Source organism: Oncorhynchus mykiss, chromosome 7 (assembly GCF_013265735.2).
Source record: "Oncorhynchus mykiss isolate Arlee chromosome 7, USDA_OmykA_1.1, whole genome shotgun sequence".
In the NCBI taxonomy this organism is placed as follows: domain Eukaryota; kingdom Metazoa; phylum Chordata; class Actinopteri; order Salmoniformes; family Salmonidae; genus Oncorhynchus; species Oncorhynchus mykiss.
This window is the reverse complement of record NC_048571.1, coordinates 44,824,866-44,844,566: the sequence shown is the minus strand read 5'-3', so window position 1 is coordinate 44,844,566 and position 19,701 is coordinate 44,824,866. Positions and strand designations below refer to the sequence as shown.

The 19,701-nt window shown below is 40.2% G+C and overlaps 1 protein-coding gene across 6 annotated transcripts in view; it reads left to right on the top strand.

Moving 5' to 3' along the window:
* cntn4 (contactin 4) overlaps positions 1-19,701 on the top strand; it is a 178,643-nt gene that overhangs the window by 137,085 nt on the left and 21,857 nt on the right. For all 6 annotated transcript variants that reach the window (XM_021609437.2, XM_021609438.2, XM_036983331.1 and 3 more), the window contains one exon: positions 12,077-12,204. In XM_021609437.2, the coding sequence (XP_021465112.1) occupies positions 12,077-12,204 (128 nt within the window). The remainder of the gene's footprint in view (positions 1-12,076; positions 12,205-19,701) is intronic.

The following is a 19,701-nucleotide window of genomic DNA, read 5'->3' as shown; positions in this document are numbered from 1 at the left end:
GCGCATGAGGAGGAGATTAATATCAGTGGAAGGGAATATATTTTGAGAGCAATTTGTGATTAGAGGAAGGATCCTGTAGCAGTACATCCACACAGCCCTCTGTGGACCAGGCAGATAAACACTCCACTCCTTCCAATGCAATTACCAACACAATCCCATCCTGTTCTCCTGTTTCACAGTCGGAAATGAAGACAATGTAAATCGGGAGCTTTGATTAAGACAGCTACCTGTAATAAGTAGTAGCTCTGCACAGCGTTTAATTCATACACATACACTGAGTGTACAAAACATTAGGAACACCTTCCTAATATTGAGTTACACCCCCTTTTGCCCTCAGAACAGCCTCAATTGGCCAGAGCATGCACTCTACAAGGTGTCGAAAGCATTCTACATGATTATGCTGGCCCATGCTGACTCCAATGCTTCCCACGGTTGTGTCAAGTTGGCTGGATACATACAGGAAAGATACATAAAGGAAACTTTTGATTGTGAAAAACCCAGCAGCAATGCAGTTCTTGACACACCCAAACCGGTGCACCTGGCGCCTACTACCATACTCCATTCAAAGGCACTTAAATATTTTGTCTTGTCCATTCACACTCTGAATGGCACACATGCACAATCCATGTCTCAATTGTCTCAAGGCATGAAAATCATTCTTTAACCTATTCTTTAACCTCCTCCCCTTAATCTACTACACCAGGGATGAACAATTTTTGTAGGCCCGCGGTCCAATTTTTTAAATACATTTTTAAAACAAATTTTCATTGTTGTCTGTGTGTTTTTTGGGGGAAGTCAGTCAGGGTCACAAGTTACTGTTGAGATTTATAATAATAGAATACACAAGGTGCAATTTATAAATTTAGTTGTGCATCAGCAGCCACTCAATTAGCCAATGTCAGCTACATTTTTTTTATTGGTAAATTAGTCTAGCGGCCAGCTACCTAAACTTGTAGTAAGCATGATCGAATTACTATTTACTATAGAATTGTATAACTGAGTGAAATGAGTTATATTATTGTCAAATCTCCTCTCCGCCCCATGGGAAAATGTGAAGAATTCAGGAAATTAACTTTAAAACAAAAAATGTTGTTCTTCACTGTCACGGGTGGCCACTAAAATGTTTTGCTTACAAGGGTGTGGATATGCGGCCCTTCATGATGAGTTTTTTTCGGAGCCTCCACCTACATCAAAGCTGCCCATCCCTGATCTACACTGATTGAAGTAGATTTATTAACAACTGACATCAATAAGGGATCATAGCTTTCACCTGGATGCCATGGAAAGCGCATGTTTTGTACACTCAGTGTATAAAAGCATAATTCAGTTAGAAAAGCTTATGTATTGTGGAATGTTATTGTAGCCGGCCTAGGTTGCATTAGCCACGAAAAATGTGTCTGTTAGATCCATGGGGAATCACTTTTCATTTCTCTCTTTATGTGAAGGTGGTGTAAGAGGGAATGTTTGGCACCTCGGTGTATTTGTTTCACAAAGTAGAGATTAATACTTCCTTTGCAGGCTAACACCCCTGTCCCCTGGCTGTGTTTTGATTAAGCTGCATATTGCCATGGAAACCATATTAATGCTACAGAGTGCCCTGGAGACAACGGTCAACCGAGACAGAACTGAAAGGAAATGTCATTTCACGTATAGCCTGCAATTCAGTCTTTTTTCTTCCTCCATCTTAATGTAACTGAGAAAAGAAAAAGAACCCACTCAGTGCATTCTGCTAGTTGCAGGGTAGAGCAGGGTAAATCATATGTACTGTGACAAGGGGAATGAGTCCTTACTTACTGTCAATCATTCTTCTTCTTTCTGTCAGACATGTACACTCAACTAGAGCTCTGTGCAACACTGGCTCCAGATGCACTCCTCATACTCCTGTTGTGCTTTGATTGACGCGTGCAAATTATCTCTATAGGGTAGGCCTTCTAACAGTAGCTTGAGGAACTTCCAAGCATTGTGTTGTGTTCATTGCTGTTATTCTCAGCATTACTCTCCATGATGTACTGTTCTGTTCATCACATCATTGTTGTTGATAATTAGTGCATTCAGTGGTCGACAGTTCCAACTTTCTGCTATTTAAGCAATGTGTGAGCTTTGTGTTATTAAGTACATTTAGTCATCAGGGCTTCCAACTTTTGAATATAGCATGGCGTGAGATCTCCTATCGTGAATGATCTCCTATCAGCTACAGCCCTAGCTGGAGGGGTATGGGGATCCCCGCCCCAGGAAATAAAAATAGCTGTTTTAAAGCTAATTTCCTGCTATTATACATGTTTTCACGTGGCTTAGTCCCATGACCAGGGTGAAATAAAAACCATAGGTCAGGTGTATTCGGGATCATTTTAAAATTGAATAAACAACGAAAACACAACAACTTGGTTTGAAGTTCAGTTGAGATTATTTGGAGATGGAATTTAGAGTATGCTAGCTGGGGAAACATTGATGTTTGGTTCTGAAATGCTAATAGTAATGGTTGGTGGCAGTAGCCAGTCATAGGATGGATTGCAGCCTCTCCTTGTCCATAACAAACAAACACGTAATATGTCATTAATTTGGGTGAACTCTCCGTTTAAAATAGGACCGTAGAAAATATTGCCTAGAGGTAGCTCTCCAAAGGGGGTTGGCCACCCCTGATCTATGTTTCCCTAATACTGGGGGTTTGAATATGGTCATGTGACATTTGATTTCTACACATTACCTTACATTCAAGAAAAATAAAATGAATAATGACAAGTTGGCGTATCAGATTTCAAATAGCCTAATTACTCCAGAGAAATTGGTAAGAAGTGAAATAATAAAAGTATGGGGGGTAACAGTAGTGTTTGTTCTGAGATAAGCACACTAATTAGTATATATTTTAGCCCTTTGTAGGGTATGGGAATTTTTCCAATGTCTTGTGAAAGACCTAAATCTAATCTGCCCCTACACCCAACCCAAATGATCTTTCAATGTATTGTTGTCCCCCCACTAGAATCAGATTCATTCGGTTCATAATTTGTTTGGGCAAATAATGTTAATAATACAGATAGAAATTCAGGCTAAATTCCCTCTGAATGTTGCCTTTTTGTTGTTACAGCCGAATGAACGTAAGTGCTAAATTGCCAATGACCAAACAAGGTGAATAATGTAGGCTATGGATCTGGGCTCATGCAAGTGGTGGATTATCAAGTTAGTAGGCTAGGTTATATTATCACATGCTGTCAAAAAGAAGCATTCTGTTGACAAGTTGCACTGCTGCTCTTTTGACAATTTAGCTCACAAACTTTGATCAGGTGAGAACAAACCTGCCTGTCCAGTCTGCCGTGGCTACTCCACTCTAATCGTGAGGGCCATTTCTTTACAAACACACATCCAATCGCCTTGGTACTAACCCAATCACAAGCTTCAATCTGCCGTGGTTCACAGAGCGGTGGTAGGAAAATGATGGATCTCCCGGGTGAAGCTGCCACAGTCACAATGCTCGTGATGTAGAATTGCAGGGTATATGCTCCCGATTTGAAAATGATTTGGAGGCACAGTTGAAAAGTTCAAGCGCTGTGTTAATCAGGAAATAAAACCAGCACTTTTTTCCATGCGTGAGAAATAAGAGGCGCGGCGTGTGAGTGTGTGAAGAGGGTCAAATGTGTGTCTCTCGCCCAATGCGTAAATTGGCAGCACTGAGTCATACAACACTTACTGTACCTGTATCCATCCACCTTTAGTGTCACGTTCTGACCTTAGTTATTTTATTATGTCTTTGTTTTAGTATGGTCAGGGCGTGAGTTGGGTGGATTGTCTATGTTCCTTTTTCTATGTTTTGGGATTTCTGTGTTTGGCCTGGTATGGTTCTCAATCAGAGGCAGCTGTTTATCGTTTTCCCTGATTGAGAACCATATTTAGGTAGCCTGGTTTCACTTTTGAGTTGTGGGTGATTATTTTCCGTGTCAGTGTTTGTTACCACGCGGGACCGTTTCGTTTGTTTCACTTTGTTATTTTGTATTTGTGTAGTGTTCAGTTTGTCTTATTAAAATGGACACTTACCACGCTGCAAATTGGTCCGACCTCTCTTACTCCTCATCAGAGGAAGACGACAAACGTTACATTTAGGTAGATTTGTCACACACTACAGTCTAGACACGCTAGTCACACTAAACTCTGATATATTCAATGCTTATGGCAGTGTCATCATAAATATGCAGTTTGAGTGACATTTGAGTTCTCTCCTGTTGTGGGGGTGTCAGCCCGACCGTTAGATGAGGTGCCATTTGTATGTTGTTGCACCTCCTTTTACAGCCGATAACTGTAAATCATTTTCTATCATAACGACATCAATTCCTGAATAATTTGGTAGAACTAACAGTGCATGTGACAAGCTAAGAGGTATTGGCACAAGCCTACGTAGGGCAAAAATCAATATCAATTACAGTGCTATTGGAGAATTGTCAGAGGTAAATGCTCAGGTGTCCCTATTTTACCAATGTCAGGCAATCGGTTTGTTGTCTAAGTGAAAAAAACCCACCTCATTGCCACACATATTATCGTAGACTGTAATTGCCTGTTAACCTTGGGGCTGACAACTTTAAAAACAGTGGTATGCACTCTGGATTTATCTCGATGGTACTGTGAAAATAGACTTCTCTGTACTTTTCCCATTGAGTTGAACCACACACTGCATTCTGCGTCATATACTCCGACTTTGGTTTTGCTGGGTCAAATCTGTGCAGTTTGACTTGATTTACGTGTCTGACAAGGCCGTTCCTCTCAAACACGGAGCTCTGTGGGGAATCTGGGGAGAGACAGACTTTCCGTTTATCTTGTGATGTCAGAATTTCACACCCTACACTTTAGGACTTTAAAGCAGTCAGGAGTGTAGATCAAAAGTTGGGTCCAACCTTTTGCACTGTTCAGAGGATAGGGTGACCTAGCCTTTCCCCTGTAGACACCTGATCTGAGCTTTTCCTATTCAACCCTGGAGCAGTGTTACTACCACCGCCGATTTGATACAATCATGATTACAAACACCACCTGCAGGTAGGTCAGTGTCGACCAGGACAAGCAACATACTTTAATGCATACCTATCCTTATGTGTAAAGTTAGTACAAAAGGGCACACACAGCTGCAGTACAGTAGCACACAGAGTGAAACCCTGAAATACTTGTTCATGTGCTGGATGAATGCTGCATGCATTTGGAGATTGCAAGGCTCCAGTGGTGTTTGGACCAGATGGGGCGAAATGAGTGTTCCTGTAACGCACCTTAGCCAAGGTTAATTATTTTGTAAAATCACCCGAAAGCGTAAGATGGCCTTTTTTCACACAGCCTCGTGGCTGAGTAATTCTACTGATGGAATCTTAACCCCTATTTTCACAGTCCTGTTTTATTTACCGGGCTAATGAAGAGCACACAAAGACCCTGCATTCACCCGTCCAACCGGGCTCTGAGATGAGAGGGTGTATTTGTGTATGGTGGTGTCTACCAATGCTACCTTCACATATGCACGCACTAGGATATTGGTGTAAATAGTTTGATTTATGTTATGCCAATATACACTAAACAGTCAGTATCTGGTGTGACCACCATTTGCGTCATGCAGCAAGACACATCTCCTTTGCATAGAGTTGATCAGGCCATTGAGTATGGCCTGTGGTATGTTGTCCCGCTCCTCTTCAATGGCTGTGCGAAGTTGATAGATATTGGCGGGAACTGGAACACGCTGTCATACAAGTCGATCCAGAGCATCCCAAACATGCTCAATGGGTGACATGTCTGGTGAGTATGCAGGCCATGGAAGAACTGGGATATTTTCAGATTCCAGGAATTGTGTACAGATCCTTGCGACAGATCCTTGCGTGCATTATCATGCTGAAACATGAGGTGATGGTGGCGGATGAATGGCACAACAATGGGCATCAGGATCTCGTCACGGTATCCCTGTTCATTTAAATTGCCATATATAAATTGCAATTGTTTTCATTGTCCGTAGCTTCTGCCAGACCATACCATAACCCCACCGCAACCATGGAGCACTCTGTTCAGAACATCAGCAAACCGCTTGCCCATATGACGCCATCTGCCCGGTACAGTTGAAACCGGGATTCATCCGTGAAGAGCAAACTTCTCCAGCGTACCAGTGGCCGTCGAAAGTGAGCATTTATGACGCCAAACTGCAGTCAGGTCAAGACCCTGGTGAGGATGACGAGCACGCAGATTAACTTCCCTGAGACGGTTTCTGACAGTTTGTGCAGAAATGATTAGGTTTTGCAAGCCCACAGTTTGATCAGCTGTCCGGGTGGCTGGCCTCAGATGATCCCGCAGGTGCAGAAGCCGGATGTGGAGTTCCTGGGCTGGCGTGGTTACACGTGGACTGTGGTTGTGAGGCCGGTTGGACCTACTGCCAAATTTTCTAAAACAACATTGGAGGCAGTTAATGGTAGAGAAATGAACACCACATCTCTGGTGAACATGCTTGCAGTCAGCATATGAATTGCACGCTCCTTCAAAGATTGAGAACTCTGTGGCAAAACTACACATTTTAGAGTGGCCTTTTATTGTCCACAGCACAAGATGCACTTGCGTAATGATCATGCTGTTTAATCAGTTTCTTGATATACTGCCCCTGTCAGTTGAGAAATGCTCACTAACCGGGACAAATTTGTGCACAACATTTGATAGAAATATGCTTTTTGTGTGAATGGAACATTTCTGGGATCTTTTATTTCAGTTCATGAAACATGGGACCAACACTTTACATGTTACGTATATATTTCTGTTCAGTATAGATAGCATCAGCAATTATAGCTGTTTGCATGCATCAAATCCAACATGAAATGCAGTACTCTCGACATTTCAGTGTAGTGCTGCCACTATCATTTCAAATCATTTCTGGTCCCTGGTTTTGTCATGAACTCATCCAATACACTCTCACATTCTAGCACTTCCTTTCACAATACATCTGTGCCATTTAATTAACTCTACATACAATACAATTGTCCACATCACTGTGTTGTTTGTGTAAATCAAAGGCCAGTGTAGTGTCCTTCAATTATGAGGTAGTAAAGACAACCAAAACTGACAGCTTGTTTTGCATGTACTGAACTGAATGCTTGGGTCTCATGTACCGTAATATGGTCTTATATATATAGTGGTGATGTCTCAAAAATAATGTCAGAAAATATATTGAGAGGAAAGGTTTTTACTTTGGACCATAATTACAGTTTCCAATTTGCACTTCACAGTACGAGCAATGGATTCTCTGAGACTAATGTTATTTTTTAATCCCTTTCATCTTGGAGGGCATAAAAGATTACCACTGTCCAGTCTCTTTGCCTGTTACTTGATCTTCTCCAATACGTTTTTTTTGTTTGTATTTTTTATGATTACATGAGTAGTGTGTTTGGGCTTTTCTCCTCTTGTTAGAAATAAACGTATCCTCTTCGGAGGGGTTTACAGCGGCAGCCGTTAACTTTGTGTGAGGCTGAGATGAAAAGAGTGGCACTTGTGTTCATCTCACCTGTGAATTATTGATACGTCCTCCACAGCAGCAGGAAAGGAAGCTCTCCTGAGACAGTGGGAAGATCAGACAGACATGTTGTCCAAAGGTTTCTTAAGTAGGGAGAGGAGGAGTAGAACTGGAAGACATTTACTTCACTTAGTTGACTTGTAGTTTACCTCAGCTCCTCTAACACCAGCTTCAAAGCTAACGTCTAAGTCTACTAATAAAGCCTTTCCCAGTTCTGTAATTACAGCAAGAAAGGCATAGTAGGATGCATTATGTTTGTTCACTCTCCTCATTTGTATTATTTCTGTGGAGCTTTTCTCAGAGGATGCACCAGTCACATGATTGTCCTTTTGTCCCAGGGTATAAGGGAATTGTAGAAATATACAGAGTCAAGCACACACATGCAGGTATTGAGTTATATGAGGCATGTGCTCAGAGAGGTAGTCTTAAATCAGGTCAGAGCTTGATCTAGTTAAAACAATGTGTTGTTGCCCTATTTGTTCACAGTCTGGGGGTTATACTTTAACAAACCTAACGCAATGGTAAATCTTAGCGATAGCGTTATAGTTTCAGGGGTGTGTCAGAAATATTTGAGCTATTTTCACAACCGGAATTAAGGGCTTAGTAGCTGGCGGTGGCGTGAAAGGGCTGGGTTTTGATGAATAAACAAGTTGTGGGTGTGTCAAGGCTTGGCTCCTCACTGGCCAATCAGATTGTGCTCCATGGCTAAATATGTGGTTACTTCAAGTTGTATATTTATGGTCTTTTATGTGTTGCATTGTCATCAACTCCAATTTGAATGTTAGTCCATTATAGCCTATTTCGTTAGATAGCCTGCCCCATATTTGCTAAATGAACATGTTTGCAATCCACATTGTTCTAATTGCATTGCTTCAATATGGAAATAAGCTGTTAAACGTAAGCTACAGCTTTCGCACTGATATAGGGGCTAGACATACTGTAAATTGCAGTCTGGACATAGACATGTCAAACGTAGTCAATAAGCAAGATTAAATTCACTAGGCTATTGATAAGGCCTAAAAAGACAGTGTATAATTCGAATCAAATTGTAATAAAAACTAAACAACAACTTGCTTTAAATAGGCTATGGCGAAATACAGTTACAGGCACAATAATTGCTCCTCGTGGACATATAATACAGACTAGGCCATTTAGACTATGGAGAGTTTTACGCACATGCAAACCTTTCACAGGAGCTGGAAAAATGTATTTTATTTATCCGTTATTTTACCAGGTAAGTTGACTGAGAACCTGTTCTCATTTGCAGCAACGACCTGGGGAATAGTTACAGGGGAGAGGATGGGGGATGAATGAGCCAATTGTAAACTGGGGATTATTAGGTGACCGTGATGGTTTGTGGGCCAGATTGGGAATTTAGCCAGGACACCAGGGTTAACACCCCTACTCTTACGATAAGTGCCATGGGATCTTTAATGACCTCAGAAAGTCAAAGATCCAATATAAAGACAAAGGGGGAATATCCACTCACCGTTATACTGCTCGCAAATGTAATGTTTTATAAACATAATGGAAACATCTTACAGATCATATTCGGACTTCTCCAGAACGATCAGACGAAATTGAATTGCATTCGAGCCATGTACATTCTCACCATTAACCCATGGACGGTGAATCTTCCTTATAAGTTTATTTTTAAATCAAATTAAACGAAAAACAATCAAACGTTTTTTTAAACCAACAACACTATTTCTAAATACAGTCAGAAGCATGACATCATAAATCACATCTCTCATTCCATGAGCATAATGCAAAGTGCATTATGCATACATTATGCAAAGTGCATACAACCGCTGAATTGCATAGCGCCAAATTCAAATAATATTACTCAAAATATTTATAATCATGAAATCACAAGTGCAATATTGCAAAACACAGCTTAGCCTTTTGTTAATCCAAAAGAAAAAATATATACTGTCAAGGTGGCGTGTAAACAAAACTGCTTAAAAATTTGGCAAGATAAGAAGTTGGGGTATGGGGGAGACAAAATACTGATGTCTTAGATTTTGAAAATATGCTTTTACAGCCAAAGCCATCCAAGCGTTTGTGTAAGTTTATCAATCACTCGACAAAACATTATGTACACTTAGCATCAAGTAGCTTGGTCAGGAAAATCAGAAAATCAATCAAATGAATCGTTTACCTTTGATAATCTTCGGATGTTTTCACTCACGAGACTCCCAGTTACACAATAAATGTTCCTTTTGTTCCATAAAGATTATTTCTATATCCAAAATACCTCTGTTTGTTTGGCGCGTTATGTTCAGAAATGCACAGGAAAGAGCGGTCACGACAACGCAGACAAATTCCAAATAATATCCATAATGTCCACAGAAACATGTCAAACGTTATTTGTAATCAATCCTCAGGTTGTTTTTAAAATATATAATCGATAATATATCAACCGCAACTGTCTTCATCAGTAGGAGAGGGAGAGGCAATGGCTGCCCAAACTCTGTTGCGCAAGCAAAACTCATGCGAACACCTGACGCAATGTTATCTTTCTCGCTCATTTTCCAAAGTAAAAGCCTGAAACTATGTCTAAAAACTGTTGACACCTTGAGGAAGCGATAGGAAAAGGAATCTGGTTGATATCCCATTAAATGGAGCGAAGGCAGGCTATGGAAAATGGAGCTTTCAAAATAGAAGCCACTTCCTGGTTTGATTTTCCTCAGGTTTCGCCTGCAATATCAGTTCTGTTATACTCACAGACAATATTTTGACATTTTTGGAATCTTTAGAGTGTTTTCTATCCTAATCTGTCAATGATGCATATTATATGCATATGCATATTCTAGCATCTGGTCCTGAGAAATAGGCTGTTTACTTTGAGAACGTAATTTTTCCAAACATAAAAATAGTGCCCCCTAGCTTCAAGAGGTTAAGAACAAATTCTTATTTACAATGACAGCCTAGGAACAGTGGGTTAACTGCCTTGTTCGAGGGAAGAACAACAGATTTTTACCTTGTCAGCTCAGCGATTCGATCCACCAACTTTTCGGATACTGCCTCAACGCTCTGACCACTATGCTACCTGCCGCCTCATTCAATGGGCATCGCACATAGGCCTAATGAGTCCTAACTTTTCACAGAAGCGGCATGGACAAAAATAATGTTTAAAAAACAGGAATGTCTGGGCACCACCTTAACACCAGCTGAAAATAGAGCCCTGGCTGGATTTACAAAACTGCTCCTTGTTTCCCAGAACTATACCAATGTCAATGTGCATTTCTATAATATCTATTTTTCTTGACACAACTATCCAAAGATCAGCAAATAAGTTTGCATCTAATACCATGTGCAGTATGGTAGTTCTGTGACCGCTGCAGTACTTGTTTAGCTCTCATCTGTTTCTTTCTCCTCCTATCCAATAGTCCGATAAAGACCAGGTAGTGATTCTCTCGCTTGATTGTAGTAAATTGACAGGAAATTGGTCATTTCAAGTGTTTTGTCAGGTAAGGTCGCCAGAGTACATCACAAACACATTCAGTCATTAAGATAAGTATATGTAATTTCAAAACAGGGTTTTTTCATGTTTCTTGCCCTAATCTTTTTACGTTCAACTGGTGCAACCTTCATTTGAGTGTAGTGTTTACCATCTCTGTTTTTATCAACACAAATTAAAAGCATATTTCACCTCATCCAATCAGAAATTTCCAGAGTTGCAATAAACGCCCTGCTAACACACAGAGCTGTAGATGACAGTTTTCTTTACACTGTCCCTTACATTACACAGCAGATCACTGGGGAAAGTGCAGTGCAAAGACAGAGCTCTATTTTTCTTGTCTGCTTTACAATAGGGCAGGGGGCTTTTTTTTCTTCATATTTACAGTTTGCACGGAGTTTCAGATAATTAGAATCCACCACGGTTTAATGAATTGGTCTCCCCATTTTCCCACACTGCCCTGCTTTTAAGGTCAACTATTTCAATTTGTTGCTTGTTATTTAGGAACATGTCGAGTTTGGTTAAGGATCATTGACCTTTTGTAGTACCAGTGGCCATTGTGTAAAGGCCATGCAGAGATGAAGTGACTGTTGTCTTGGTCCCGGATTTCTTGTGGTCATATGAAGTCATGAATTAGCCATTTGACCACTTTGTCACATTTTATCACATATAAAAAGAACACAGCACTATTAGAAATGTTTCTAAACATTCCCAGTCACAATAGTTACATTTTAAGTGTCATATTCAATTTCTTTGAGTGGCACGTATACATACAAGGACAAAAGTAGAGAGGAAGTTTATATTATCAAATACAGTATGTAATCAAATATTACATTTAATCTCAATTAAATGATGTAATTAAATTATGTTAATTCCAATCAATGCATGATATAGACATTTATGTTTTCCATTTTCTGAAGACATTGCAACTGCTAGACTGATTGCCTTTCTCTCTGGGGAACGCCCATGCTTAATGATGATGAACAATGCAAAAAGTTAACCTTTAAATTGACAATTGAAATTCACAGACTGCAATAAAAGTGGGAAAGTAATGTGGTCATGCAATGTTAGTGTCTGTAACACAATCTTTCTACTTTTTCTGCCTGCAGAGTTTCCATTCTGGACAACGGAAACCTCCGGATACAGAATGCAACCAAACCAGACGCAGGTCTTTACACATGTGTGGCACGAAACCAGTTTGGAGTGGCAAGCAGCTCCGGTACTCTCATGGTCAAAGGTAAGCCTATTTGTCATTGTCTTATACTGTATGGGATTATTAAGTCTTTAAATTGGGTTGTGATTTCTCATAGGATACAACTAGTGCATTTATCTTGTGACAGACTGTTCACAGGAGATTTGGTTCTGGGTTTTGAGATTACTACAGTCCCTAAGCCTTTCTCCTCTACACATAAGTGATGGTATCAATGGGTTCTTGCACTTAGCGCTCATTAAGAAACAGAGTTGGAGGTTGTACTGTTGCCCTCACTGCACTGTTGCCCTCACTGCACTGTTGCCCTCACTGCACTGTTGCCCTCACTATGTGCTGTAGTGAATGTTCAGTACTGTCTCTAGACTTCCAGATCAACCCGATTATTGGTACAGTATAAGCATAGAAGAGATGAGAAGGGGAGTAGTGTTTGTTAGATAATCTGGAGGAGTCAACCCGTGGGACTGAGGGTCGTGTTTCTGCTCTGTTGCTGTGACTTATTATACTTCATTAAATATGAATGGGAGGCGGGTGTAAGGTGCGGTGTATTGGGTGACTTTGTTTTGTGCATGCTGCTGTTTTTTCTGTCCTGCTGCTGTGAGGCGGGGTGATATTCTCACCAGGTTTTTCATCGCTTGGAGTGTTGGTGATCCCCCCCCTTTTTTTGCATTAACTTTAACCCTAACATGACCTCTGTTTTCAGAGGTCAGGTCTGGTCCAGTTGTGTTGTGATATGATTTTTTTCCCCTATAATTACTTTCTTTGTAGGTGGTGTGTTTTGCCTGTCTACAATTTAAGAGCTATTGATCCCTCATCCCACATGTCTGTCCCCAGGGATAAAAAGTTGTCAGTTAGGTCTTTGATTCACATTTCAAAGTGTCTGATATTGATCTTAATGTACATGAATATTACAATTGATTATTGGAATGAGATGAGTGTTAATGATTGTCTCATTATTATACTGTAGATCAGTTTTTCTGTGTCATTGTATTTCTTAGGGGTTCAAGCAGCGAAGCTGGGTGAAACCCTTTTGTATTTGTTGGTGTTCTTATTATTATTCCAAAAGGGAATCTTCACATGAAAATTCCTGTGAAATTATAAACTTACAAGGTTGAGACTTAAACAAAAAAGATAAAGGGCCAAGGGCCACAGCCTCTCAAGTAATGGCATGTCAATTGGCCACATGGGGGCACTATAACAAGCAATTGAAGATAAAAACTTGAAAAGATGAAAAGTCAAGCCCCTCACCCCTTCAGACCTAGAATCCTGAAATTTGGTACAGAGGTCAATCTCCTTTCAAGGAAAACATTTGCCAGGAGGACCCATAAGGTCTACCATGATGGATATTCCGCCATTTAGAATTGTTCTACAAATACTTAAAACGCTACTCCTCTGGCACCGAATGACCAGTCCACACAAAACGGTAAATGTGGCATCTATGGACCAAAGTCTCGCAGCTCATTATTTTCCAGACTAGTAGCTCAAACAACATGCCCAATACTGACCAATAAACTCTCACATGGGTGTGGTCTGGCACATAAATACAGAAATATCTGGCATGGATATTAGTATTGTAACACACTTGATACACATGTTCAAAACACTGTCAAGACTCAACAAATGCAACCACAAAATGGGCACATATTTATATCTCTTGATCTGTTTGAGTCAGAGTGATGAAATGTGGCCCACATGCCCAGGGATGTGAGTCTAGCTAACCTGTAGGGTATGGTTCTGTTTGGCCACATGGTGGCGCTGTTGGGTGGCTGCTTGCGGCTATATTTTAAGTTGGAATTGGAAAGTAGAGTTGGCACCATTTAAACTGGCAAAAACTGGACAATTTGCCAGCACCCCTTCTCTTTTCAAATGCATAATGTTTCTTCTTATTCGAGATTGAACATTGGGGGTTATTTAAACATTTGACCGTGACGCAATGGCAGAAATCAGACGGTCTGAGTGAAAATCGAACGCGACAACCCTTGACTCAGTATTCAGTGAAAACTAACCTTATAACACTTTCCCACCCCTTGACCTCAGCCCGGTATATTTCTGATGGTGAATTGCACTATTGAAGACACTAAGGGATGCGATTTGATCATGTCTCAATTGATAAAGCAATACAGAGAAGTTTTTAAAGCAGTGCGATGAGAAATGCTATATGTTTTTTCTCCCTTTAAAGTTTAATGCTGGGTTTCACAGAGCATTGAAGACAAAGCCGCTGCTGTGGAATACTCTGTCATGTTTGTTCAAGGGTTCAATCCATTTAATTTTCTTCCCTCTACAACTTAGAGATCTCCAAAGCCCTTTGAAATGCAGAGTAAACAGTAAGGTCCTCTGTTGAAATACCTTTTGGAATTCCCTTGCGTTTTAGCGTTGCAAAGCGGTTGCCATAGAAACACTGGTGGATAGCTTATTGTGGCCCCTAACGAATCTCAAATCTGCAATTATTTAATGATTGATTGTAACTGCATGAGGTGTCCTGATAGTACCTGCAGATTATGCATGTTACAGCCTGTTCACTAACATCGGGGTACATAAGGTAATGAATGCTCAGATCCAGCCTAAAGTCATTTCTTCCACACCAGCTGTGTCTTCTGTAAATCACTGTCAGGCCATGTTTCCTTATCCCGATTAATAATAAAACATACATTTCATATATTATAAATGCTAGAAAGTCAGCAGTCAAGGATGTGGAGCGAGAGCTTAGAGTGCACCTTGCCACAGACAGCTTTCTGCTGATGCCTTACAACAAACCCTCATCCACTGCCTGCCCCTCTCATTTTATCTCCAGAGTCATCTGCTACCACAGAAAACTGCAATGACCCCGCTATAATTGAGTGAAGAAATTGAAACATATATCAGTATTGTCACCTAGATATATGGCTATGTACAGTTAATTGCTGTTAAATTTACAGCATTACACCAACAGCTCACTGTTCTGAAAGCTTGTAAACGTCACTCTGGGTTCAGATTGATGGCCCATCTATGATTTCCCAATCTGGCTCTAAAGAAATATGCTTGTGTGTCTATATACTGTGTAAATATGCCCGGCTGTTATTCTCTCATTATTCACGTGAAAGGCAATATATGAGCTTTATTTGACATTCTCCCTTAACGGTTTACTTTCCATCATTATGTGATGGCTGCATTCTTGGGCTGATGTACAAATGTTCTCATATATGATCTTGTGCCTCTCTGTCACAATCAATACTGTAGGGAAAATGGGACAGGGAAATTTACATGCACTATTTCTTTGAGAATTGGAAACCTGTTTAGTTGGAGGATATTTTCGCAATGAGAGCAGCCCTTATGGGAGATGACAGCAGTTTATTCAAATTGACTGTGGCTATATGAATACTGAAAAATACCTGTCACAATGCATGTATTTACTGTGGATGTGAATAAACCACCTAGACAACAGCAGAGGAGCAGTCACAACAGATGAACCCTGTTAATGTCCCCATTAGTTCAACACTGAGGGGATATTAACTAGTGTAATCAGTCTTGATTAGGAAATGGACTCTCGGAATGTTGATTGCGGTGGAAACTGAATATTGCAATTAGTAATTACAGCTGGTCAATGGCCTCAAAACTCTTTAACTCAATGTTGAGTTCACTCCTTTGTTGATGTCTGAGATGGCAATTCATTTTCTTTTTCAATAATGTGATTTTCTATTGCGAGTTGTCATCGTGTCACCTTTCCAATTACATTTGAGGGTCCTTGGTTGTGACATACATGCTTTAAAAAGGATTCCTTGGATCAGCAGGTTATCACAAAAGTATCAAACTAAATTCAGAGAGGTGGCAGTGGTCATTGCCTTTGTCACTTCCAGTGGTGTGATTTTTCATAGGTGCAGGACGAAAGATACATTGTCTGAACAATTTATTCTGTGCTCTTTCAGGCAGATGCGAATTACAGGGCGGCCAGCGGGGGGCTACACCCCCCTGAAAGATGAGCCCCACTAAATGCAACAAAAGTCAATCTTTGGGGGGTTTCTAAATAATGCTAATTTAACCATTCTCCTATTTGTTTAAAATGCAATTGTGTACTGCTACTATACAGTTGTAAATATGAAAAGAAAAGCTTATTCCAAATTAAACTAACACTACTTCTAACATGTTTTTTTTATTTTTTATGTTATCCCATGTCATTAGGTACCATAGCCACAAATACAAAGTCATTGGCTATATCATAAAAATGTATGAAAACAAAAATGTGCTTTTTTATTCTTAATTTAAGGTTAGGGTTAGGCATAAGGTTAGCAGTGTGGTTAATGTTAGGGTTAAGGTGTAGGTATAAAATCTGATTTTAAGAAGATACATTGTAGATACAGCCTGGTTTTAGCCTGCCGAGGCGGCAGGGTAGCCTAGTGGCTAGAGTGTTGGACTAGTAACCAAAAGGTTGCAAGTTCAAATCCCCGAGCTGTTGTTCTGCCCCTGAACAGGCAGTTAACCCACTGTTCCTAGGCTGTCATTGAAAATAAGAATTTGTTTTTAACTAATAAAATAATTATGATTAATAATTGTGGCTGTGGTAACTGGTGATGACCTCCCGGGACACTCAAATAATTCAGGCTACAAGAGTGCAGGCCTAAGGACAATTGCCAAACATGACTTTTTGGTGTTTTGTAACAGATGTCTCTTTCCATTCATCAAATGGCGTGTGCACAGTTCATTGTTTGGATGCTGGAATTATTTTGCAGTGGACAAATATACACATCCTTTTTTTAAGTGATTTGTTTGACAATCAGATGAAAACATCATGACTGGTTTTGTTCACACCACATTAAAAGTGTACACATTTTTACCGTTAAATTGCACTGTTACACATAAACAAAATATAGAACCCCACGAATGTCACGGTATGTCACGGTATAATTCACACTCTGCTTTCAGGAGTTGTGAGCAGAGTTGTTTCTAATGCACAATCTGCAATGAGTCAGTAGACTCATACAGAGATGATTGCTGATTTATTGAAGCCAAAGGAAAATGATTGGCAAATGTTACAAAAAGCTTACAGTGCCTTCAGAAAGTATTCCTTGACTTATTCCACATTTTGTTGCAGCCTGAATTCATCCAGAATTCAGCCTGAATTCAAAATGGATAAAAAAAAAAATGTTCTCACCCATCGACACACAATATCCCATAATGACAAAGTAAATTTTTTTTTTTAGAAATGTTTGCTAATTTATTGAAAATGAAATACAGAAATATCTCATTTATATAAGTATTCACACCCCTGAGTCAATACTTTGTAGAAGCACCTTTGGCAGCGATCACAGCTGTGAGTCTTTCTGGGTAAGTGCCTAAAAGCTTTCCACACCTGGATTGTGCAACATTTCCCCATTATTATTTTCAAAATTCTTCAAGCTCTGTCAAATTGGTTATTGATCATTGCTAGACAACCATTTTCAAGTCTTGCCATAGATTTTCTAGTAGATTTAAGTCAAAACTGTAACTCGGCCACTCAGGAATATTCACTGTCCTCTTGGTAAACAACTCCAGTGCATATTTGGCTTTGTGTTTTATGTTATTGTCCAGCTGAAAGGTGAATTCATCTCCCATTGTCTGGTGGAAAGCAGACTGAACCAGGTTTTTTTCTGAGATTTTGCATGTGCTTAGTTCCATTCTATTTGTTTTTTTTATCCTGAAATACTCCCCAGTTCTTAACGATTAAAAGCAAACCCATAAAATGATGCAGCCACCGCTATGCTTGAAAATATGGAGAGTGGTACTCAGTAATGTGTTTAAATTGGATTTGCGCTTTGTATTCAGGACAAAAACTTTTTGCAGTATTACTATAGTGCCTTGTTGCAAACAGGATGCATGTTTTGGAATATTTTTGTTCTGTACTGTCAATTGGGTTGTTTTTGGTCCATCCTCAGTTTCTCCTTTCACAGTCATTATCTAACTGTTTTGAAGTCACCATTGGCCTCACGGTGAAATCCCTGAGCGGTTTCCTTTCTCTCCGGCAACTGAGTTAGGAAGGACGCCTGTATCTTTGTAGTGACTGGGTGTATTGATACATCATCCAAAGTGTAATTAATAACTTCACCATGCTCAAAGGGATATTCTATATATTTGTTTTGCCATCTACCAACAGGTGCCCTTCTTTGCGAGGCATTGGAAAACCTCCCTGGTCTTTGTGGTTGAATCTGTGTTTGAAATGCACTGCTCAACTGAGGGACCTTACAGATAATTTTCTGTGTGGGCTACAGAGATGAGGTAGTCATTCAAAAATCATGTTAAACACTATTATTGCACATGGAGTGAGTCCATGCAACCTATTATGTGACTTCTTAAGCACATTTTTACTCCTGAACAGATTGAATCATAGCCATGGGAATTAGGGGTACTGAGGGTGCTGCTGAATTCTGCCAAAAAATGTACATTATTTTTTCACAGAAATAGTGCACTGGGCTTTTCTAGTCCTGTATTAGCAGAATGATATAGCTGTCTGTGGCGGGGCCAGCTACCTGTATGTTAAATTATCACCCAGTTTAGCCAAAAAGAAAGCACTGAGCCATTATAGGTAGAAGACTGGGCCCATCCTAGTTAGTCATGACTGGCAGAGATAATAGAGTGGTTGGACATTTCAAATGATGAGTCCTGATTGGTCTGTCATGTCACAGACTCCTGTCTATAGAGAGAATCTTTGCTACTGCCAATTTCTGGAAAGATACAGTGCCTAAGGAAAGTATTCAGACCCTTGGCTTTTTCCACATTTTGTTAGGTTTCAGCCTTATTCTATTTTTTATTTTTTAATCTACACATCAATCTACACATAATGACAAAGCAAAAACAAGTTTTTAGAAATTGTGCACCTTTTTTAAACCCTGAAATTTTACATTTACATAAGTATTTAGACCCTTTACTCAATACTTTGTTTAAGCACCTTTGGCAGCGATTACAGCCTCGAGTCGTCTTGGGTATGACGCTACAAGCCTGGCATACCTGTATTTGGGGATTTTCCCTCATTCTTCTCTGCAGATCCTCTCAAGCCATGTCAGGTTGGATGAGCTATTTTCAGGTCTCCCCAGAGATGTTCGATCGGGTTAAATTCTGGGCTCTGGCTGGGCAACTCAAGGACATTCAAAGACTTGTCTCGAAGCCACTCCCGCGTTGTCTTGGCTGTGTGCTTAGGGTTGTTGCCCTGTTGGAAGGTGAACTTTTGCCCCAGTCTGAGGTCCGGAGTGCTCTGGAGCAGGTTTTCATCAAGTGTCTCTCACTTCATCTTTGCCTCAATCCTGACTAGTCTCCCTGTCCCTGCCTCTAAAAAACATCCCCACAGCATGATGCTGCTTTCACCATGCATCACCGTAGGAATGGTGTCAGGTTTCCTCCAGATGTGACGCTTGGCATTCAGGCCAAAGAGTTCAATCTTGGTTTTATCAGAGCAGAGAATCTTGTTTCTCAGGATCTGAGAGTCTTTTGGTGTCTTTTGGCAAACTCCAAGCGGGCTGTCATGTACCTTTTACTGAGAAGTTGCTTCCGTCTGCCACCCTACCATAAAGGCCTGATTGGTGG